The 23,811-nt window shown below is 38.3% G+C and overlaps 1 protein-coding gene across 1 annotated transcript; it reads right to left on the reverse strand.

The window, feature by feature from the left end:
- Positions 1-1,089: 1,089 nt before the first annotated feature.
- LOC124149631 (CD109 antigen-like) lies at positions 1,090-23,553 on the reverse strand. The gene is made up of 37 exons (XM_046521353.2): positions 23,507-23,553; positions 23,031-23,108; positions 21,826-22,019; positions 21,152-21,177; positions 18,571-18,730; positions 17,550-17,620; positions 17,052-17,180; positions 16,625-16,664; positions 16,311-16,395; positions 15,884-15,995; positions 15,362-15,586; positions 14,294-14,527; positions 12,871-12,969; positions 12,659-12,721; positions 12,029-12,220; positions 10,650-10,799; positions 10,425-10,508; positions 9,991-10,066; positions 9,438-9,762; positions 8,958-9,075; positions 8,671-8,784; positions 8,288-8,392; positions 7,999-8,127; positions 7,630-7,768; positions 6,451-6,627; positions 4,983-5,064; positions 4,667-4,823; positions 4,481-4,555; positions 4,128-4,305; positions 3,759-3,964; positions 3,489-3,638; positions 3,297-3,359; positions 2,645-2,754; positions 2,219-2,366; positions 1,772-1,874; positions 1,521-1,603; positions 1,090-1,185 (listed from the first exon to the last, which is right to left on the reverse strand). Exons 2-37 carry the CDS (start codon positions 23,078-23,080, stop codon positions 1,177-1,179), a joined length of 4,461 nt encoding a protein of 1,486 aa, XP_046377309.2. The 5' UTR covers positions 23,081-23,108; positions 23,507-23,553; the 3' UTR covers positions 1,090-1,176.
- Positions 23,554-23,811: the final 258 nt, after the last annotated feature.

The following is a 23,811-nucleotide window of genomic DNA, read 5'->3' on the forward strand; positions in this document are numbered from 1 at the left end:
AGGGCCAACAACATTCATTTCCCTGATGGGGTAAATAGAAGCAAGTCATGGGGTTTTCTTGGTCAAGTGTGTGTCGTTTTTTAAAATCATTCAGTTAACTAAGTGAAGTTCGAAAATCGTCATGCCTAGATTCAATAATAATGCGAAAAATAATGGCAGTAGCTGACTTGAGTGAGTGAATATGGTTTTACGCCGCTTTTAGCAATATTCCAGCAATATAACGGCGGGTGACACCAGAAATGGGCTTCACACATTGTACCCATGTCGGGAATCGAACCAGGGTCTTCATCGTGACGAGCGAACGCTTTAACCACTAGGCTACCAGACCGCCAAGCTGACTTGAAGTTGGTGAATGACAAAAATCAGTGCCAAGACATTTCAACTTTGCGCACAGCACAATTTCCCGATTTTTGGACTCACAAACACAAACGAACTGACGTGGCCGTCAAGGTCGCCATATCTCAAAATAATTGATTTGTGGGATGAGCTAGACAGACGTATTCTTTCACGTCAACCAGGGCTACAGAATCTGCATCAATTAAGCCAAGCTCTTCAGGGTGAATGTGCAGCCATTCCATAATGTCATAAGCAGGTATCTTGGTTCCACGGGCATGATGCGTCGTGCAGTCATTCAGGCCAGTGGTGAACACACACGGTACTAGGCTTTACGACTACAGTGAGATTGTGACCGGCATTTGCATTTTCTTTTCCCGTATCACGTTTAAAGCAGTGTATAAGACCTCTTGAATGAACCTCTTGAAAACAACATGAGCAAAAGCTTTTCCACACCAACAATAAATCTCTACCAAGAGCAGAGTCGATTGTACGTTGCCAACTATATGATGAATAAGTCTTTATGAATCACCATAAAATAGTGATGATACCAGGCGTTCTCGAAAACGTGAACGTATCCCGCCGCACCAATGGCACAAACACACGAGGAGAGCACACTCACACCCACGCACGCGTGCACACTCAAATGGGAAATATTTATATGTTGTCAAATAACGTTTTTATTAATAAGTAGATATTTTCACGATCTTTCTCTTGAAACAACAGTGTAACCAATAGATAAGCAGAAAGATAAGAGGCATTTGAATATTTATTTGTTGTCAACAATTGCGTTGTTTGAAAGAATTGTTTCACCGTCGGTGTTTCCAGATGTTGTGACGTTGTTTAGTGTGACTGGAAGACAATGGAGATAATTTTGCAACATTGAGACGATATTGTATAAGTGACTTAAAATATCGACATGAATGACAGATCATTATGATGACAATTGATCAAGGACTGATGGTTTATTGTGAACATAGTAACATATGGTTTCAGAATAGGGTCATTGGACTTGTTACTTGAATTATTTTGTTATCTAGAAACGCGTATAAACGGGGCTTTTAGAAACATATGTGTTCACTTATATTTCTATTTTCAAAAATAAATTTAAAAAAAACGATTAATTTTATCCTGGCCATATAACCAAATTATTAACAGCTACAAACTATACTACATAACTCTACTACCTGTGTGCAGCATTTGGCGCAAATGTCACAAACAGTTGCGTCATGCAGGGTCTTGGAGCGGTAGAACGCAACACCCTGGTGTGCTAGAAGACAGAAACGCCAGTCACAGAATCATCACTTTCAATACTTTTGGTTTTCAAGAAAGACAAACCGTCTTATGACTTCATACATCATTACTACATTCCTATTTCCTGGTATCATTACTAATAAGATGTTTAGGATTTTATTTGGCAGAAATATGTTTAACTTACTTGGCTCGTAGTAGTCAAAGGCATGGATAGGGGACGCCTGTATCTTAGCAACCGGGCCATTCCTTCTTCCAGTGAATCTGATGCATGTTTCACTGGCATCCATCTTTCAAAATATAACATAATTCTTTTGAATGTATATTCATCGGTAGTACTTCATGTCTGCCCAGAGACATACATGAATGCCTATTCATACTAGTGATATATGTTGTGATTCTACAATTATATATGGTAATTATAAAACATATATCATTTTCAATCTGTGATGACATGGTAACAATATTAACATGAATACAATTTTAGTTTCAAAGTATGGTGTTTGCGTAAAGCATGTCTCTCTCTGGTTGAATTGCCAATTTAATGCCATAAAACTTCTAAAGCTTGTGTGAGTGCATGACACCTACCACAGTTCACATGTCTACATAATGGCGAGTTGCTTTGGTTGCTCACCTGGTTGAAATAGAAGACAAGAGTCTTCCCCAGCAGTTCGGATCTCTGTAGTTTGCGGCTGATATAGATTGACTCCATATCCGGTTCAAAGCCTGATGGGATTGTGATCTCGACCACAGCCATGTTACTGGTTCTCTCCTTGCTGTAGCTGTTGGATATTATGGAAGAGTATATTAATGGACGTCACACACATAATACTTCGGAGTAAAACCTAGTAAATCAATATGTATATGATAATCAGGATTTATAAGACATAAGTGAAAAAACCTTTGATATGGCCAGGTAATCAATAATAACATTTGACGTGAGAGAATAGAGAAGAGTTTTGTTTACCATTTCTGTTTCTGACAACTAGCCAATATATTGACAACAACAGACTCCCCCAACCGTAGTCATAGGACAACCTACAGGCACAAGTACTCTTACCTGACACAGGTCCTGAGTGTGTACATGTTCAGTGTCTCGATCTCGATGTCCTGACTGATATCAAAGTACTGCTCCTCTACTGGTTTCTCAACGTTGAAGAACGAAGCAATCTGTGTGACAAACAGCTTCACAGTTCTACACATTGTCATAACAAGTGCACTGTAGTTAAAACAGCTGCAATACAGCATGCCAAATCAGCACGACATATTTGTTCTCAAGTATGATGGCTTGAGTCTAAGTCAATGGGTAGAGTTACTGTGTCTCATATAAAGTGGTGCAAACATTGTAGCTTTGAAAATAATACCATTAACAATGAAGAGTTGTCATGTGTTCTCTAATGAGATGTGATGCCTTCCCATACCATTACACTGATTATTACGTTGATTTCAGCAAGCCGTGGCATTGCGAATTTACGGTTAAACTGAACTGCTTTCTGAGCACCTTAACAATCAGTATCTACTGTACACATTCAAAACCTACGTTGCACTATATAATTTCATAATAAATATATATTTATTGAACTTTATATGAAGCGAAAATTACTTTTCCCCGTTAATGTATATAAGAGATTTAATGTAAGAAAAGTTACTGTGCAGCTGCAAGCGTTGTTATATTGGTTTACAGTGTTGTTACTGTACCCACTAGGACTAACCTCAAGGTATCCGACTCCATGGCCTTGGGCTTTCACGTTGAAGGTACCGGTGAACTCATTGGCCTGAAATAAAAGTTTAGTACCCTGTGAACAAATTTACTTTATCTCAGAGATTGTGTGACCTACCAATGTTACCAAATATGGTTACAATATATTGCAAGGTATTGATGGTATACTACTGAAAGAACTTACATCAGTAGCTTGGAGGTCAAGGGCGTTCTTGGCATTGATGTCAAAATGTTTGCTGAATTTTCCAGAACTGATGTCGGCGCTGATTTTGAAGGAATCCGAGTTGATGACGGTGGCAAACGCAGACAGAGCGTCGAGAGCAACAACAGTATCCTGAGAAATGAGAAATAAGAAATCCGAGCTAGTCAATCTCATCTTGTGTTCATATCAGATGCTCAATATAACATCATTTTTATCATGTTCCGCTCTTCAATTTTATCTAATCATATATACCTGAGTAGATACGAAGCCACCATTGGGATTCCTGGTGGAAATGAGCCATTTCATGATAGACAGGCCTTTGACAAAGTCCTTCCGGAGCGCATATGTCTTCAGAGCGTAGCCTGTAGTCTCAATGTCGATGGCGTCAGCATATTGGTGATATGGCCTCCAGTAGCTGGAGCGAGTGTGGCTGTATCTTTCCCAGAACATCATGTCATCTGGCAATGGACCCGAATTGATTGTGAGCACACTTTTTATCATTATAGCATACAGCAATGGATTGTATATTCTAGTCAATTATGGTTTCTCACTTAACAAACAGAAACAGTTTTTTTGTGAAGCAAGACATTATATGAGCATGTTACTCCTGTTCCCAAATACCTTTTGTTTTAGAAACATGTTCAAGTTTCTTGAAGGCATCTTCAGCAAAGATGCTGCCTGCTTTGGTTAGGGCGTGGGTAGCGATTGCAACAGTGTAGGCATCATCAAACCTCATAATGTTGAACTCAAGGAAGGCACTGGCGCGGATCAAAGAGTCGTTCAGGTTGTAAGCATTCACCTGTATGCAAAATGTTTTATGCAAAAATAAAAGCGATCATCTTCGCAATGTATGATTATCTCCGTATGCTTTAATTACGTGTAGGCCAAGTCTGCAAGAAGATTGAATTTGACCACATATTTTCGACTATGAAAGCAGCCTGTGACCATTGAGATGGAAGTATGATTACACTTACCCCTTCCAGCCCTCGGACTTCAAGCAGAGCATCCAGAACAAATGCTGTCAGAGCGTATCCATGTCCAGATCCTCCCTTGAAAACACAACGGAACAGGAACATGATAAGCATCAGCTTTCATTCATCTTAAATAAAAATATACCACTTGCACGAATAGTATCTTTAAAGTACAACATAATTAGGTACCTGTATGCTGGAGCTGTGCACATAACCATTCTCACTGAAGTCCCCATTCGTGTTTTGTTTGCTTATCAGCCATGTGGCAGCACGGGCAATGATTCGGTTATCGATGTAGATGTACTGACGAGCCTGGATGAACGTTTTCACGACAAATGCTGTCAGCCTGAAATGAATAATGAACGGAAATAACCATTATATGTACCCTATCATCACTCACACATCCTCCCATGTGAATTATTCTAAAATAACAATGATGAAGCGAGACACACTCGTGAACTAATCAAAGTGTGTGTTGATCCCAAAAGTGGAAGTTTGTACTTGCCAGGTGCTCCCGTAGGAGTCGCTGTTCCCCCAGATGGAGTAGGAGCCGTCACTGTGTTGATAGCTTAACTCACGCTGGAACCCTGAGCAAGTTAATTTGATAATGAATAGACACCGATGATTCAAGCTGTCAAAATAGGTCACCCCCTACTTACACGTGCACATTATATAGAACTTATAAATATTTCAGGATGTATTTCCTATATGAATGGAATGATGTAACTGAATAACATTGATATGTAATACTTCATGCTTCAAATATACTAGTATGTTACCGACAAAAATAATGGAACTGAGGAAATGATGATAGTGAAATGTGAAAGTGAAATGACGATAAATGTCAGTAACATAAAACATTCGGGCGTGTTGATCAATATCTGATGTGTCCACCGTGTTATGCGAAACGTGGACGACAACTTGATGGCATACTGTTGATTAACTTGCTTATATTTTCCCTCGGTATTTCTCGCCATTGTGCCTGAAGAGCTACCCTAAACAGTGAAACTTCAACAGATGCTCTATTTGGGACATGTCAGGGGACTTAGCAGGGTAGTCCAAGGTCCGTATGCCTTGTCATCGGAGATAATCGGTGGTCTGGTATTGGTATCTTGCAGTTAAAACTTTTTGTCGACAGTTCTAGCAAATGGAACAAGGACGCAAACTTTCGTCAACAAGGACGCAAACTTTCGTCAACATATCGCTGGCCAGTCAAATGTCCATTCACAAAAACCAAATGAATTCGCTTGTCCTGTGTTGATACGGCCCCACACCATGAAACTACTGCCACCACACCGATCATGGTCAAGGATTGTTGCTCGTCGCTACGTCGCCAGCAACGTTTTCTGCCTTCTCTAAATCGGAGTGAAAAGCTTGATTCGTCAGTAAACATGGCCTATTGCCTGGCTGGCCCCAATCTTTGCGGCCTGTTAGAGTCACACTCTTCATAGGACGCCTTGCATTCAGAGGGGCTGCATATAGCCGGTTTTAAACGGTACATGTTGAAATTCGCCTCCCTGTTATTGTACGGAATTCTCTGTTGATAACAGGAGCAGATTTGATTCTATAGCTTACTGCAATTTATCTATCGTATTCACAATTCGACATTTTGTCCTTTCATTGAGATACTGTCCCGGGAACATTTTAAGCATGTGCTGAGCTCACTTTGCATTAGTGCTTGTGAGTTCCCCTATAGGCGCACGCACTTTGGCGTCTGTGTGCCCCAGCATCACGTGCTGTTCATGCATCATGTGAAATTTCATTGTGATTAGATGTTGCTTTCAGATGTAACACCATTGTATTGTAAATGTACACCTCAACGACTGCTTAATTTAAATAATTACTTCCCTTATTATTGTCGGTAGTTTGATTATCTTCAGGTAACAATCTGAACGTAAACCGTTTCATAACAGAATGATGTTTAACGTTTTGAGCGCCGAATTAAACAAATTGAAAATATTATCGTGATTTACCTTCCTCCATGAATGGAATAACTTTCTGTTCAATTTTCCCGTCAAATTTCTTAGCACTGACAAGGTAGTTTGAGATGTAGACATCTGGGGCAAGGCCCATCATGTTCTGTTCTCCACAGCCAGTGGGCATCTTCAGAAGACTGTCCAGGCCGTCGAGACTGGGGCTCACCACGTCCCCTGTAACATACGGTATTCTGGATGTTGGTCTTTAGGAGAACATATCTACAAAACATCTACAAAAGAAAGTTCATAAAGTTATCCTGTTGTGATATTTTAAATCAGGACAATTAGAAGCGATAAGTAGCTGAATTTGATAACTTGTTTCAATTATGATAAACGGACATTTAAATTTCCATAATATCAATGTCACAAGGTATGTATGTGATCCTGGCTCTTCTGACCAAGTGATTGGTAATGGGCTGAGTTCAAGAATGCTATCGGGAAAAGTGTCAATCGCGGTCCCCGCCTCAGACGCTTAATTAACTCCATACATTTGTGCATGATACCAATACCAAATTGACACTGACATTATGGCCTGGGCAAAACACGTTAAAGACATGCCTCATCTAGCTTCCATTAAGAATAAGTACGATTTATTGTGTATATTTTAAAGATAAATAGAGTGCAGATCGTTGTATTTTGTATTTGTACTCACTAATTCCTCTCGGAACACTTATTAGGTGTAGATGATTGTTTTTGTAGTTTGTTTGTTTGTTGTTTATAGCCGCACTCAGCTATATTCCAACTATGTGACGGCGGTCTTTAAATAATCGAGTATGGACTAGACAATCCCATGATTGACATCATGAGCCTCAATGCACGCAATTGGGATACGATTACATGTATCAACCAAGTCAGCGAGCATGACCACCCGATCCCGTTAGTCGCCTTCTACGACAAGCATAGTCGCCTTTCACGGTAAGCATGGGTTGCTGAAGACCTATTCTACACCGGATCTTCACGGAAAGATTGTTTCTGTAAACTATGATCGGTATTGTGACCGGATTAAAAAAAATGAAATGGGATCAAATGTGTCTCTCCACGATGTCTGGTTTACGGAATCAATATTTGATTAACTGCCTCTTCAACAAACGGATGACAATGCATTTTATGATGTTTGCAACGAACAATATTTATTCACAAAATCGTGATTTTCTCCAAGAAAAAATATCTACTTACCAAAAGCCCTGACCCTGGCTTTCTGTGAGTTTTTAACAATGTAGTTTGGCAGAGGGATGGATAAAGTTTTGTTGTAGGTGTTTCCAGACAGAAGATCAATGGTGACGGGGAAGTTAGTCTCCTTTCTGATACCCTCGGGCTAAAACAGGCAAATATGAAATGGCATTGCGGGCGCTTTACAAATTGCAGTCGACCCATGACGAACCGGAGTAGACGTAACATTTATCACTTAGGTGAAACCAACGACAACGGTGCCGACAAACAGAAACGAACGTGGTTTAATGAGAGAACGAGGAATGAAGAAAGGCGTCTGGGTGGGGATGGAGGAGACATGGGAGAAAGCAACCAATCCATATTGCCCTTACTTACCTCAACTTTGATTTGTCTCTGTACTGCATCGGCTGCTGCAGTTGATCGGGCAGATACTTGAATGTCAAGTTGTCCCAGGGTGGTTGGGACAATGGGAAAGTCTACTGTCACCGATACACCAGAAGCCACCTGGAGAAATTCTCTGATACAATAACAACGCCAGGAAGAAAGCCATTACAATTCATAATCAGGATAAGTATTAAGCGATTCCGTCAAACTTGCATTTAATATGTGAATATTGTATGAAAATTGCAAACGTAATATATAATTATTTTTTGTTCATACTCACTCGAACTGTCTTAACTTGATCTGCAGAGAAAGCCTTGAGACTAGCACTTGTGGAATCAAAGAGAATGTTGTCATAGTCATTGGATTTCTTCATTGTCACCATCACCTGATAACAGTTTTTGATATTGTATAATTGTTAAACATAGTCATAACATCTCTCGCTATGTTTCAACTGGTCAATATCATTCATTAATTGGGGATAGTTCACCATAGATTAATGCCATAAGTGTGTAAAGTTTGAAGGATACAGAACACGAAATAAAAGCGATACAACCCTTTCCATATTTCCATCTCGATTGTACGATTCGGGCTATACCGATTCCAAACGCACATACATACACTGTTGAAGTTATTTGTTTACTATTCTAAAGATCTGTCGCTCACATCGAGATCGGTCTGCAGATAGTTGAAGACGCTGGCCTGAACCACAACTTGCTCACCGCGGATGACAGACATTGGGACATCAACACTCACAAAAAATGGACGGAAAACCTTCATCTGAAATGAAATGAGTTAACTGAACAGCATACTTCAGTTTGAAATAATACATTTGTTAAGAAAGTCCACTGGTGTATTCTTTGCTTGAATGGTAATACATGGCTAACGCAGGTTCAGGAAACTGATATTTATACAGTTGGTACATGTACGAATAATGAAAGTCAGCTGACTACCTTCGATGATGATGCTGTAACTCCTAAACCGGACACAGGATTAACTGCGAATGCTGTTGCCAACCATGACGTTATAGTGTCAGGAACAGTTGCAGATATGGTTGCAATGCCATTCGAACTGAAAATGGTGTCAAAAGGAATAGGCGAGAGTTGTGAATGCCAAGAGCTAATATGCAGCATTTGAACAGGTGAATGAAACCACAACACTGTTGCTTACTAGATTCATTCAGAGTGATGAATTCCTACCTACATGCTTTCAGTGAGATTGACATTAGCCAGAACCTTACAATCGTTGGATCAAGTTCAGTTTCACCCTAATTATTAGTATTTGATTGTCATCATCACACCCATATTTGTGGTTATTCAAAGTGATAAACCCAGCTCACTCTTGCACTCACTCAAACACAAGGGAACCATTACAGTCAAATAATAGTATGACAGTGTTCACGTGTTTGAACGAATATTTGAACTATTTCTCACCCAATAGTAGTGTTTGTCCAGAGCCACGTCTCTGGGAAGAATTTCCTCACTCGCTCTACCTGCTTTAAGGGCTGACCTGTTCCAGTGTAAGGTGTTGCTCCAGGGGAAGCTGTGTAACCTATAGGATACCTCGATGGTCCTGGGTAAGGTGTAGCTCCTGGATAAGGAGTGTAGCCAATCGGGTAAGGTGTTGGGCCAAAGTAAGGTGTTGCTCCTGGATAAGGAGTGTAGGCTATTGGCCAAGCTGTTGGGCCAAGATAAGATGTTGCTGCTGCGTAAGTGTACGTGGGGGATGTCGGTCCAAGAGAGGGCGGATACGTGAGACCTAGTAAACAAGAGCATTATTTTCATAAAACGATGTTATATACTGTATGTATTTGCCATGCTATGTGTGATTTACCGGTTACCCATGAACACATGCATAGGATTGGAAGTCTTTTAAGTATTCATTTAAGGTATACACTATTATCAAGTGTCATCCTGAATTAGTTCCAAGTACAACAAAGTAAATTCATACATGATGTCTGTAAAATAAATGACCTATGATGCATACCTGCTATATGGCCATAAGCAATTCCGCCAGGATTTTTGGGCACATTTGCATCAGTGAAGATATAAACACTGACATCCTGGAATTCAGAAATAAAGAATATAAAGGTCAACACAATAAAGTGTTATTGATTTAACTTGCAAATCAGTATAGTGTTATTTCTCTTTTTCTGCCTTTTCATTAGTGAGTGTTTAAAGAACAACTGAGGTTGTCTGGTGTTTGTCCAGAATTTTCTAGAAAAATTATTTTTAATAAACCACCCCACCCCCTTCATACACCCCATACACATACCCTCATACACAACCACCACCAACACATAAACACCCACCCCACCCTCCCCATCCGCACACGCACCGACGCACCGACGCACGCACGCACCCCCCCCACACACACCAGATGATCAAAAGATAGGTTCATAGTCTCCCTGGGGATCCTACCTTGAAGACCTGACTGGCGTCTGTCTCTCCTGCATAAGTATTGGTCGTGCCACGGTTGTCATAGTATTTTAACTCAGTCTCCACCTAAATCCAAAGTTTCATCTTGTAAGATCCTAGTGTTTATCAGCAACATATAGCATGGGAAAAATAAATGACAACATAATTCATTTTATCCTTGAAGATGTTGGAAGTTATTGATTAGCAACAAAACCAACTGGAACAAACCATATCACTTGTGATGTCATTTCCACTGGCCAGGAGGGTCACTGATTGGTCAACAACGAGTAAACTGACCAATGACTGTGGATCAGCTGAGACTTTGACATCAACAGTCTCATGGGGCTGCGATTCGTTCCTGCTAAAGCCGAGTGTCACCTTAAAATAAATAATTCCATGTTTTGTGTTGATCAATTAAATATTGTTTTGTACTTTAAACCGACACAAGCATGTGATTATGAATAACTATCAAAACAGTGATGATTTCAGATGTTTGCGAAAAGGTTTGCATCGTGCCTCACCGGTTGCTGTCATCACAAACACAGACAAAGGCAAGTCAACTTTTCGCCTGAAATTGCGGGAGTATATGGTACAAGTCAAACTAGGTATCTGCATTGGACATGGTGTGTCAAATTTGATATTGTCCCCCACGTGTTTACCATTCACTTTACTTTGGCCTTGGATATTGTAACGCTCAACAAATAGACAGACAAAGGTAGTGACAGAACACAATTTGACGTTCATACGTTTTTCAGACAGTGTTCTTGAAATGACGTAAACACTGACGGACTACTTCCACATTCCCGGGGAAACCCCTGGGAATTCCCTAGCACGAATAGATATATAAGCATTCTTTCTATTCATTTAAGACCCTTTAATCTTGAACTCAGCGTTTTAGTATACATTGAGAAACGCGAGAGAGTTTGACTGCATAATCGTTCACGAATATTCTCGCTACCACCCATCCCAGTGAACAAAACGAAGAAATACACATCCAAGCTATCGTAGTATCGACTCGATCCGTGTCTAGGCTGACAGTGACAGTCAACAGCAATCTATGAATTTTCCTTCGTGTCTATTTTACACACCTTTCATTACCTTTCAATGGTCCGCCAACTGATCAGTAATGATCGCTGTCATTGTGACTGACTTACTAGGGTAGTTCTTAACCGACCTTTCTCATTTAATGGTGATATTATTTGAAGACATGTGTTGTGTGAGATGTTGAGCAAGTTCTGCATACATATGCTTTTGTCACCTCTCTCTTTGAGGAACTAGAACTAGTTTATTCCGCGATACAGTTGGCTGTTGTATGGCTGCAAGTGTACACATGAAGTCACACGTACACACGTATAATTGTGTATAGATCTAGGCCTGCATCCCTGAGGTAAGAAATTGTGATAAAACAATATAAGAATTGACTTTCAAGCTCCGACGTTCATACCGTTTGGCCCACACTCTATGAAGGTTCATACTCTAATGAACTCACACAAAGTGAAAGTCAATCCTTAATAAATGTGTGGTTATCCAATTGCATATATTTATTGACCGATTATGGGGGCGTATGAATAATATTTCCGATCGGTGTACGGTTAAAGTAGCAATACCTTGTTGGTGAAGAGTCCCTGCACATCGAAATTTGTACTGTCTGCAATGACCTCACCATCATCAAGAATGGAGTAGACAAGAACGCGAGCATGAGGCGCCATCTTGGGTGTGACAGGTAGAGTGAAGTTGAAGCTCTTCTCCATACCACCATCCAGATACCCGGCAGTAACAAAGGATCCGCGGGAGATAACCTTCATGAGAAGTTGGGCATAAGTACGTGAATGTGTACACTATCACCACCAATCTCACCCTCCCCAACATGACTAAATTCATGTAGAACATTATCCAAAAAGTATCTTGGTTTGGGTTAACATTTCTTGAGATATGATGTATGTATATGTATATGTATGATGTAAATAACAAATAATTGTGTTGTATTCAAGTGTCTTATTGGATACGTAAATGTAAGTAAAAGACAAAACAAAATTCAAATGTATTTTAGAAAAAAAGCAGAAGTTTACAAGCAAAGATGATAGGTGATTATACTTCATGATATAATTTGGAATGACCGGGTTCGAATCTCTGCATTGGTACCTTTCAAGAAACCGTTTTGCTACATATGGCTTCAAATGACATTGATCCCTTTTATGTATCATTATATTTGACTTTAAAGTTTAAGATCTATTTACCTCGTACCAGACTGTATCGAGCGGTTGTGTGGACTTGATGAGGATGTTGGCATTTTCTCCGGACTGAAGGCGAAGAAAATCACAGTCATACTTGACTTCACAATTTGATGAATGGCCATTATTGTTATCGTGTTTACTGATCATTTTTTAAGTTTCTTTTACCAACTAACAGTTTTTAAGTAAAATATTTTAACAAAACAGCTTTATTTTACCGTGAGTTTTGTGTTGTGGAGGTAGAGCTGTAGGAAGGAATCAGAGGGGGAGTAGGCTTTCTTTATTGTCCATGACGTTGATGTCTCCTCATAAAAAGCCTGTGGATGAACAGGGAAGAGACGATTGACCAACAATTACTGGAATGCATTTCATGGGGTACTACTTATTTCCATAAAAAATATAATCTGCCAAACTTTGATTCCGACGTATTCTTATTTCTCTAATTACAGGACCGAATTCAGAACCCCTTATTTATCGCATAAAGTAAAATCTGTCTAATCCGAACTTCTTTTACTCCGGATTTAGGACGGATACTGTGGGACAAAGGACTAATAAATTTTGTAATTGACAAATCCAACATCGTTTATGCTGTTCTCATCAATACGGTGCCGTATGTAAGTTAGTGTTGCAAAAATAGTGTAACAATATTTGGAATCTTTAAATCTTCGCTGGTTGACCTGAATGTGCCTTATTTGGCATTTCCTGCTATTGACTTTGTAAAAGTAAGATCACATATAAATAAAAACCCACAAAACCATTTCCGTAGCCACAAGAAAATATACAACTTATGTACCACTTATTGTACATTGGATGCTTCTTTCGTCAGAAACGTCTTATGGTTATGGAAAGAGTCTTGCTGCTTTCATTTATTAATAAGTGAATTTTCTAAAAAGTGTTGACACTGTTGACTAAAATTCCAGAAACAAACCGTATCACAATCCGTTGAGTATGTGTTACTTTTACTTTTATGATAATGTCAAAAGACGTCTCAGAAACAAAGCTATATCTGCAAGTTTCATGATAAAATATTTCAAACAAGAATATTAATACCAGCGCAATAGTTGAACCCAACCATTTGACCATCCTGAATTTCTCTAACGTAAAAGAAAATGGCTCAATAGAGAAAAAAACATTATCCAATGCCTGTACAATAAATCAGTTTATTTATATCTTTTCCAAAACGGTAGAATCTGTAGTCAAAGTAAGAATACAATACCAGTTCATAAACATTTTAAAGGGATATCAAAAATGAATATAAAGAAGAAATAAGACAAAAAGACTGTTTTGCATAATTTCGTTCTTCGGATTCATAATCAAAGTAAGAAAAAATATGTTCGAAGATTTAAAGGTATGGTTTTCACCTCTTAACTGGAAATAAAACACATATGCCACTTGTCAAAGTATGCATTGAAGTCAAATGATTTGAACAGACTGACCAAAGGTTATATCCTTAGCAATCTTGCATAATATGCTTGACGATATCAAATGAACCAAACTCTTGCTTGATTGATAGCACGTGTACAAAAGCAATTACTGTATTATTCTGTGACTTTTAATGAAATTGAAAGAAAGATCAATATACGAATTCGAGTTTCGGAACCACTACAAATAATGTACAGTATTATGCATTGTTTCCTTCACCGTTATCGTCACCGAGACAGCATCCTCTGGAATTGTAAGTGTGACGTCCACAAGACCATCTGATGGAACTGGAAATGTCTGTTCATCAAGACCATAAGTCCCCTGGAAGTTGGAGTCGCAACTGTGGTAGCGGCTCTGGTTCGGGACTTTAACACGGTAGGTTACACACGGGAAGATGGTCACATTCTTCCGTGGGGTTGGGAGTGGCAGATCGTTTTGTAGGGAGACTTTCACCTGAAAGTAACCAGTCCTCTACCAATTATAAAAATTAAATGAAGAGTGTCAATTTCTGTCCTTTACACCAGACATAAAAAATCTGTATTTCAGATTTCCTGACTGAAACAGGTTACAAGGTTCATTTGAGGTTATGCAAAGGCGAATTTGGCTAAGAAGTTTAACTTAAGCTTCAGGTAAACTGATGAACTGATATAGCTCAATAATGGTCGAATAGCAAATCCCCTTCCTCAGATTTATCCACCTGAACATGAAATAAGAGACTAGTGAAACCACCTATTCGTTTCTTATTTAGATCTATTCACATAGATTTCAAAAGGTCAACTTTCCCTAAATATCAACCGATGTCCCAGCATCTCTGGTCTAGCCTTTGGTGTCTACGTTTCAAAACTTTTGAAGTACAAACGAACATGATCTTTCTTCAAAGATTGCAAAGAGCGTCATCAGACCTTGCTCAAAAGTTATTTGTTCAGGGTTACAACATTTAGGCCTAAGTGAAGCTTCAAAAGTTTCATGGCACAATTTTGATTTGCACAATTGACTTGACTGTGCATGTGTTTGTGACGAGTGCCATCAGTGGGACGGGATGCGCGAACTTTTTCGCGAAAACCTGGCATCATCATTATTTGAGAGTGATTAAAAACCTCATGCTTAACGCATAGTCGTAATCGTGCAATGAACTCTGCTTTTAAGTAGCGATTTGTTATGATCATGGAAATGTTTTCGTCGCTTTTTATTATGACATGTGATTTGTGTAAGGCAAAGCAATACTCCCAGGTTATACTTTGAGATGTTAGACAGGAGGTGTTTCCTGGATAATTGACGTGTCCTTACCGTGCCAGTGTATTCGAGACCAGGCTTAAAGTTGTGATCACTGTAGTCCAGGTAGGTTAGCTTCACCGCGTTGGTATAGAAGGTCACAGTCGAGGAACCACTTAGTTTTTTGCTGGTCAGCGTCTCTGTGACAGTGACCTGTATCTCCAGTGTCTGACCATTGAGGTAAGAGTTGAGGTGCTCAACTTCCACCATTGGGATCGTGAACTTACTTTCTCCGTCAAGCTGGGTAAATAATCACACACCAACAATAACTGAATATGGCTTTGTATGTATTGACGAAAGTATGTCACAGACAGAACGTTTGTACTAGATGATGTAGGTTTTTTTTCATATTTTTACAAACAAGATGCATTCTTCCTTAAACTGTGGGTTCGATATTCTAAATAAAGTGTAAAGATATTATAATTTCTTTGTCTTCAGTAATGCCTTTGACAAAGCCGTCTACCTTTCAAAACATTTTTTTTACTTAAGAGAAATCAATTGTATTTGTTGGGAAAAGACCGGCATCAATCTACATACTGGGAAAGTCATGAGGATCTTCGGTTGCTCAGAGGCACAGGATCCAGAATAACCTCCGGCCATCTTAGCGTGAATTTCGGCGACGCCTGACACTCCCTCGCCGAAGGTATACCTGCAGGAAGCAAAATAAAAGATATGCATGTTCTAAGGTTGATAAATCATTTGATTTTGTCATTTTCAGCTTATTAAAAATGTGGTAGCAGTTAAGTATGTATTTGTTTGTATTTGTGACACCGGTGGGGCAGGTTTCGTTCACCTTTTCGCGAACACCTGGTGTCATCACTATTTAGTAGTGATTCATATACACATGTTTATGGTGTAATCGGAATCATACCATGGACTCTGCTTTTAGTACATATCTTTTTATGATTATGGAAATGTTTTGTGTCGCTTTCATTTTGAAGAAAATATTTATAAATTCACATACTTTGCAGAAACTTTGCCCTTAATGTCTCGATCTGTTACCAGAGCAAAACTTGGAACATCCACTGTCACCTCAAAGCGTGGAAGGTCTAGTAAAGAAACAATGTAATGTTAATATAATTCATATGTGAACAAAACGATTAAACCTTACTATCTTACTATATATATAAAACGATGTTGATGGGAACTTGACTATTGCTTGCACTAAAACATCTGTTCCAACCCGTCTAATTACCAAACTTTTAAGATACAAAACAAATAATTTAAATTCTTTCACTTTTACAATGTATGTTAGGTTTTAATCCAAAGTATACTCACAATAGTTGGATACCTCGAATTTCTTTTCTTCCACTGGGCTCTGTAAGGGTGAGATTCGTTTAACAGTGAGTTTTCACGTTTTGGGGGGCAGGCAAAACATTGCACAAGGTGACAAGGCGATATCATAAACCGTCACTGCCTTAGATACATAGATTACATTCACGAATGCAATATCAACATAATATTGATTACATTTGCTAGTTGGATATGCATATCAGAGACAATTTAAGTTTTCGTAAGTTTTAGTACATATTCACACAAGTTTCCACTCAGCATAATCACAAATGACATATGACATGCATACAAATATTTTCCAGAAGTACATGTGAAACGCCACTAACTTGACGACACTTGACGTGTGTACTTATTTATCTGCCGAAACAATTTTCTAAACATGAAGAACATTTAAGTTTCTTGCTATGATTACGTTGGGTACTGTAACCCTGATCTTCCAATCTCCGAGGATGGGCATGGCACTGAGTTTAAAGGACATAGTGATAACGCCAGTTGGATCCGTGACATTCGTTTTCAGCATCAGTTTGTTGTTGACGGGATCCTGCAGGGATAGCATGTATACGTGTTATCATGTCATAAACATTATTACAGTATTCTTGCGATCAAGTATATTTCCATATTATTGGAGTTTGAAATTAGAATTCAAGAAATTACTAACACCACCAAAGTACAGATGCTTATCAGCATATGAACAATGAGAAAAACCAATTAAAATCATATTGTACTGTTGTTTACTGTTAATCTTTGGGTACAAAATTCTCTATAAGAAAACTATCAAAGCCAACAGTCAACCACATAAATATGCAATTTAATAAATTGCGTGTTGTGCACTCTTAGATCACTATTATCAAAAGATGGTTAATACAAAAGAAAATCTACGACTGTACGATGGGGCAGGGTGAACACTCACAAATATCTCGATTGTCATATTTCCAGTATAGGTGAGAAGGTCAGGGTACACAGCAAATGTACGGAAGTTGACTGCAAAATAGAAATGGATAGGCTTTAAGTGCAAGTCTCATGGGTAGGTACAACGTTGCAGAATTAGATAGATCGTAATATCGTCAATGAAACATATCTTATTCAAAACATCAAAAGCGGCACGAAAATAAAGTTAATATTCACTGAAGTCTAGCTCTCAAATAATCAAAGACGAAAAACGAAAATGCAACGGACGCGGAGACTATGTAATATAGGCTTCCTATATGGATACTGTTGGAGATGTTCTCCACAATTGCATGCTTGATTGCACAACAAGCTCGCCCTCTGTTTGCGGTAACAGTCAGCACAGCAACTTTACATATTCACGTGTTTGATGCGCTGATCAATTTCAACGATCAGACCGGCGCCCACTCTGCCTGCTTCCATATCGGATTTATGAATCGCATTGCGGGGCTTTTTCAGACTGCACATCTGTTTGATTACTTATGTCAACTTGTGCCTTATTGGTAACAACATTGACTGCCTTATTAGTAACAACATTGACTGCCTTATTGGTAACAACATTGACTGCCTTATTGGTACAACATTGACTGCCTTATTGGTAACAACATTGCCTCAGTTGTCTTCTCATGGGATTAATCCCTGACAGGCATTCCTTGTGGGGATAGGGTTGAGGGCAGCAGGTCGTTTATGGGACCCAAGCCGGATAATAGTCATAAAAAGATATTTACAAACATTAGTTGTTCTTTTAATTACTTACAATATCATGATCAAAGGTCGTTTCACACACTGCAAAATGTGTGCAATTATATTGTTTGTAGGAATAACTCAATCATAGCATCAAACAGTCCTAATTTTTATACTATCAATATATATGTTTAAGCATTGAGCATAAAGATTACTCCTCAGCACACACTGGTTTTGATAAACGAACAGCTTTTGCTGTGACCACAAGGTTAAAACAGGCAGATATAGTGTAACCTACTTACCCATAGATCCAGGTTTGTAAATGGCCTTGTCTGTCTGGATGAAGGTTGACAGGTACTTGCTGTAGTACTGCAGGTTGTACATGTTAGTGTGTTCCTCTCCAGAGCTCGTCTCTACCTCGACCTTTAGGATGTAGTTGGCATACTTCAGATCCTGGGGAATCTGTGGTAAAATGCATCAAGTTAGTGTCAGCGGAGGCTGGTGTTGAATCTGTAGAATGTATAATTATATGTTCTTGGGTTGTGAACTATTACGATACTACAGTGTACTTGATTGAATTTTGTTCTGAACAACAAGGAGATGCCGTAAATGCAATTGGCACACTGAAGATACACATACAGGCAACATCTCTACAAATACCAACAAGAGTAGATGTTCAATCTAAGTTCCTTGTGTCACGAATGAAACTTCCAAAAATATATCTTTTGAGAAAACTGTGAAAAGGTTATTTGTTTAGAAAGTCGCCACGACCATGAAAATTCCAAGGGTTTAGTATGTGATAAAGACGTCATGTTTGTCACAGACCCGTCAAAATACAGTTTTGCGTTTCCACCAGCTACGGTTTGGACCGTTTTATTCAGTTCTGTCTCATCAAGCGTGATGGTTGTTCATGCATATATGTATATGAAGAAGTTGCTCTATAATAACCCTCTAATACCCTAATAATTATAAACGAACTATCATACAACAAGTACTGATACAAACGGTATATTGTCGACAGTAATGGGAAAATTGGTATTTTAAAATTGTCAAAACATGTGTCATAAGTCTTTGTGGGGGTCAAACTAGACAGTTATATTATGTTCTTCTCGGAGGACGTTATAGATATGTATGCCTCTATAATAACAAATGCCACCAAGAGCAACCGTTCGTTGTGTAACATCAGCATTCACTTTACCCCTTTGAGTTACTTTTTTTAAACCTATGAACTGTCCTGTTTCATTACAGTAACCTGCGAATCGTGACAAGTTACTACCATATACCATCATGTTTCCTAGCAAACGAGAGGTTGTATTCATCACTTGACGGGTCATAACTGATCACGTGAAGAGTCAATATTCAAGATGAGTGTCAGCCATGTGATTTGGGGGTATATATTGAAATGTATTGTTTCGTTACGTGGCACGGATTAACCAATTTAAATATCAAATTCTTAACATAGGTATAACATAGGATATATACCTGATGAGAGAAAGTGAGAAATATAAAACATACATGTTGTTCTTTGTAACAAATGTATTGGGCTTAATCTTTAGAGATTTCACACAGGGCAAAGTTACTTCCTAATTCCATTTGGGAATCTTTATCGTAAATAGAAATTAAAAAATGACCAAACTCAGTGTGAATTTAATAAGTATTGTTTACATTCAGTGAATGAGAGCTGCAATCATGCTATTACATAACCATAAGAATTCAGTCCAGTGTACGATTCCCACTACATCATAAGCATGTGTTTATGAATCACCATCAATAGTGATGACACCAAATGTTCCGGCAAAGTGAGTGCATCCTGCCCCATCGATAGCACCCGTCGCAAAAGACAAGTCAAATACTTGAAAACGGTAATGTTTGTCATTGATTCGTCAAATTTGGAAATATGTCTACCATAAAAAAATAATATAATAAGCCCTTGCATGTTGTAACTCTGTCAGTGATCAAACATCTTTTGTAGCAAGACTCGTATGGCGCTCTTTGAAAAAGGTTTGCTCAATTGTACCTCGAACAAGTATGTAGATTAAATGGAGTAGTTGGGATATTGCTCTACATAAAGGGAAAGTTGAAGTCATTATCTTGTGATACAGTCTGGTTGAAATTTGGTTTTCAATTCTGAATCTGTATGCATCAATCTAAATATGAAACAGACCGGACGGTTTCACTGGTCTCTTTTATTTAAGAAAAGGTTGGTAAATCAGTTGAAGGGGGTAGGTTACTAGTATTTGATCCTTATTAAACGATATCTGCTCATCGATATACCGGAAGCCTAAAATAAACTTCTTGGACAAATTCGCTTGTTTTTACTTTGCCACCCCAGCAAAACTTTCTGATCATATGCAGAAAGAAACATATAAGCAGGAAGGAGAGCACAATTAGTGGTAATCTATGGGGATGCCTACTTCTTATTTGGAAGTCAAGCATTTCACATATTGTTTTCCCAGTAAACCATGGGTGATATTTTTTTATACGATAGAGATGTAACTATATCTATTATCACCACGTTCAGTTACTAATGTGCCATGGCTCAGGGAAATAAGGTTTTTCTTTTTTGTCGTGTGGAAGAGCGGTATACGAATTTGAAAAATCAAATGTTTTGACATAATTGAACTTAGTATTTTTCTGAGGTTGCTTAAAATCAAGTAAATCCTTTGAGATTCATATTACAATAAAAGAATTACCTCTAGCATTTCCCTAATATGTTAAAAAAAACTTTGGACAAATCTGTTCCAACTACTGGTTTCATACAAGTGTATTGTTTCCACTATTTCAATGTGAACGTATAGTCTATCTTGATATTTGATGCAGTGAAGACGTTGTCGTCCATACACACTCGTATAGGTCATTGTCTATTACATTTATGTAACTTACCTTGACTTTCACGATACCTGCGTCACCTGAAAATGTGACAAAGTAAAAGTAAATGCTTAATTACAGTGACCACAGACTCAATTCTGTTTTAACATACACTGCTATAGATCTGATATAGATCTCAAATAACTTTTTATAACTGCATAACCATAGGGCATATCAGCCAGAAAATACCTCATACTATTACCTGTAAACACTTTGGGACTGATAAGCTATAGTTTTGAAGAATTTGTCTAATGTATCACCCTTTTATTCTAATATCATATGTGCCATCTCTTTTAACCTGTCAATGTAATTTTGTGACGAGAACTTGCTTCAGACCATTTTACATGCAATTAAAGCTATACATTAATTTGTGTGAGGTGCTTCTGTTCTCCATTAGACTCGAGAACACACCACCTCTGCTTGGAAATTATCCCACCGATTGATATACACCTTGCATAGCTAAATGTTACGAAGAAGAATCAATGTTATCAAAATGTTGAGAAAATCAAAATCTACTTTCCATAAAGATATGACAGATAACATATTGCATGATTTATAGTGATAACGTTAGATTTCATTTTGGGTGAAATGTTTTGTTTCATTAGAAATGTTTTGTATGATTAGTGTAATACTTCATAAGTTATCATGTATAATAGTTCAACATTATTCTGACTCATTATGTGGCCTACCTCCGACAATTGTGTTTGTGTTGTTGGCGTGGTCGACGTAGATACGTTCATAGTGCTCGTAGGGGTAATTGTTCCACTCCTTTGTCTGTATACGTGCTGTCACAGTCAGGTCCTGACTGGCGTTCAGGGAGTTGACCCCCAGACGCAGGGTTGTAGAGGGGCTGATGGTCTTAGGGGCAAGGATAAGAAAGGTGCTGCAAAATGCATAAAAGAAAATGAAACAACACATTAACGATGACATTATGTTACAGTGTTATTTAGTTTGATACGAATGCATGTTAGATCACACCAATCATGTTTGATTAGATCACACCAAGCCAAATCAGTGGCTGATATTACGAACATCGATGTATGGCTTCAGTCAGCCAGATCGCATTGATTGCGACCCACATACAACAGACCAGATGTTTATAAATCACTATCGCAAAAACAGAGCAATATTACAAGCCACAAATTTTTCCCTTTTGTGAAGTATTTTCTTCAATTACTTGAAACATATTTACTTCAAAGATTGATTATGTCCTGTTTACATTTGCTCTTGTTAGAATAAATAATACTGTGTGCATCGTGCGTTGATCAAAACTATAACGTAGCTCTATCATATGTACTGTTTATTGATGGTTTTGATTCTACATTTTCTCTAGGATAAAGGGAGAAATGAAAAAAGTTATTGTCGGGAAATAGGGTCTATAGGTATATGTTTTTATGGCTGTTTTAGGATACTTTATATGAAAACTTTTGTAACATCATTTCAGAGAATGTTATATTTCCATTTTGGATATAATCAATGTGTTTCACTTTTGTTAATAAGACATCAAACATAAACATGGAGTGTAAAGTATTAAAAAAACCATAAAAACATAAAAAAGTGTTTTTACATTTCTCAGAGGACACTGTTCTATTAGAAACTTCAGAGTTCAAATATTGTTACAGATGCAGGTGAAAGCTCGGTTAACAAAAGGTGTATCTTGCAAGGACATTTAACGGCAGGAAGGTATGTAATGATTTCTGACAATGAAGAAACGTCTTCCATTCATATATTAAACTCGTGATAAATTAATGGGAGGGTTCTTCCTTCTAGAACGTCACTGTCTTACATCTTATGATTCTTGGTAGTTTTCTTGCCACGTCAACAAATAAGTCCGAGATTACACATACACGAATTAGGACATAAATGTGAATCGAGTCATTATGAAAGAACCTACTTTTTAGCATTAACAATGCTGATTGATATGAGAAGAAGTAGCTTCCACATGTCGGAGTTCCACACGCAAACCGGTTCTCTGTAACATGTATAGAAAATCCACTGCGACGTGTCATGTTTCACTGTATGATACAAGTTTAAGTTTAACTAAACAAATGAGAACGGGGTTGTTTGGGTTTCAGGAGTAATCCCAGTCCCCATGACATACATGTAATGTAAGGTGAGATAAAACATTATGTACAAAATGAAACCTTTTTTTAAAGCAAATTATGATATTTTCTAAATAGTGTAATATAATCACAACCAAGTTTAAATATATACATATCGTCAACAAAAATCCTATGTTTGCAGAGGCAACTATATGAAATGGTCTTTATGCTAGCATGTATATTCAACTTGTGCCACTGTGCCAACAATACCTAGTTGTTGAATGACTTGGTCCTATTTCTCTACTTGTCCCTGCTGTTATCGGCTTACCTGCTGTTATCGTGTCTTGTGCAGCTGGCTTGGCTCTATGCCTGGAACTGGCGTCAAGTATTGGTGCTTGGCTTATAAAGAACACCTCCTATCTTATCAGTCCGCACCCAGTACTCCACTGCCTACGATTCCAGGCGGACACTCTCACGCCGAAGTTGTTTTTTTAAAAAGGCAAATACACGCCATGCTCGCCCACATACAACTTATGTGGCACTGATAATCAGGATCATACCAGCCACCTGTTTGTGGAATATTGTGTTTTTGTATTGCAGAGAGACAATGGAGTGTGTGGTGAATAACCATGT

The sequence above is a fragment of the Haliotis rufescens genome, unplaced genomic scaffold, assembly GCF_023055435.1.
Source record: "Haliotis rufescens isolate VD_foot unplaced genomic scaffold, xgHalRufe1.0.p SCAF_7, whole genome shotgun sequence".
Taxonomy (NCBI): Eukaryota; Metazoa; Mollusca; class Gastropoda; order Lepetellida; family Haliotidae; genus Haliotis; species Haliotis rufescens.

Excerpts from the sequence above, each read along its gene's own strand:
- LOC124149631 (XM_046521353.2), bottom strand. The coding sequence starts at position 23,080 with ATGTGGAAGCTACTTCTTCTCATATCAATCAGCATTGTTAATGCTAAA. Across the intron at positions 12,970-14,293 it reads CTGTCTCGGTGACGATAACG|GCTTTTTATGAGGAGACATC; the intron begins GTGAAGGAAACA and ends GTTCATCCACAG. Across the intron at positions 3,639-3,758 it reads GTGGCTTCGTATCTACTCAG|GATACTGTTGTTGCTCTCGA; the intron begins GTATATATGATT and ends CTCATTTCTCAG.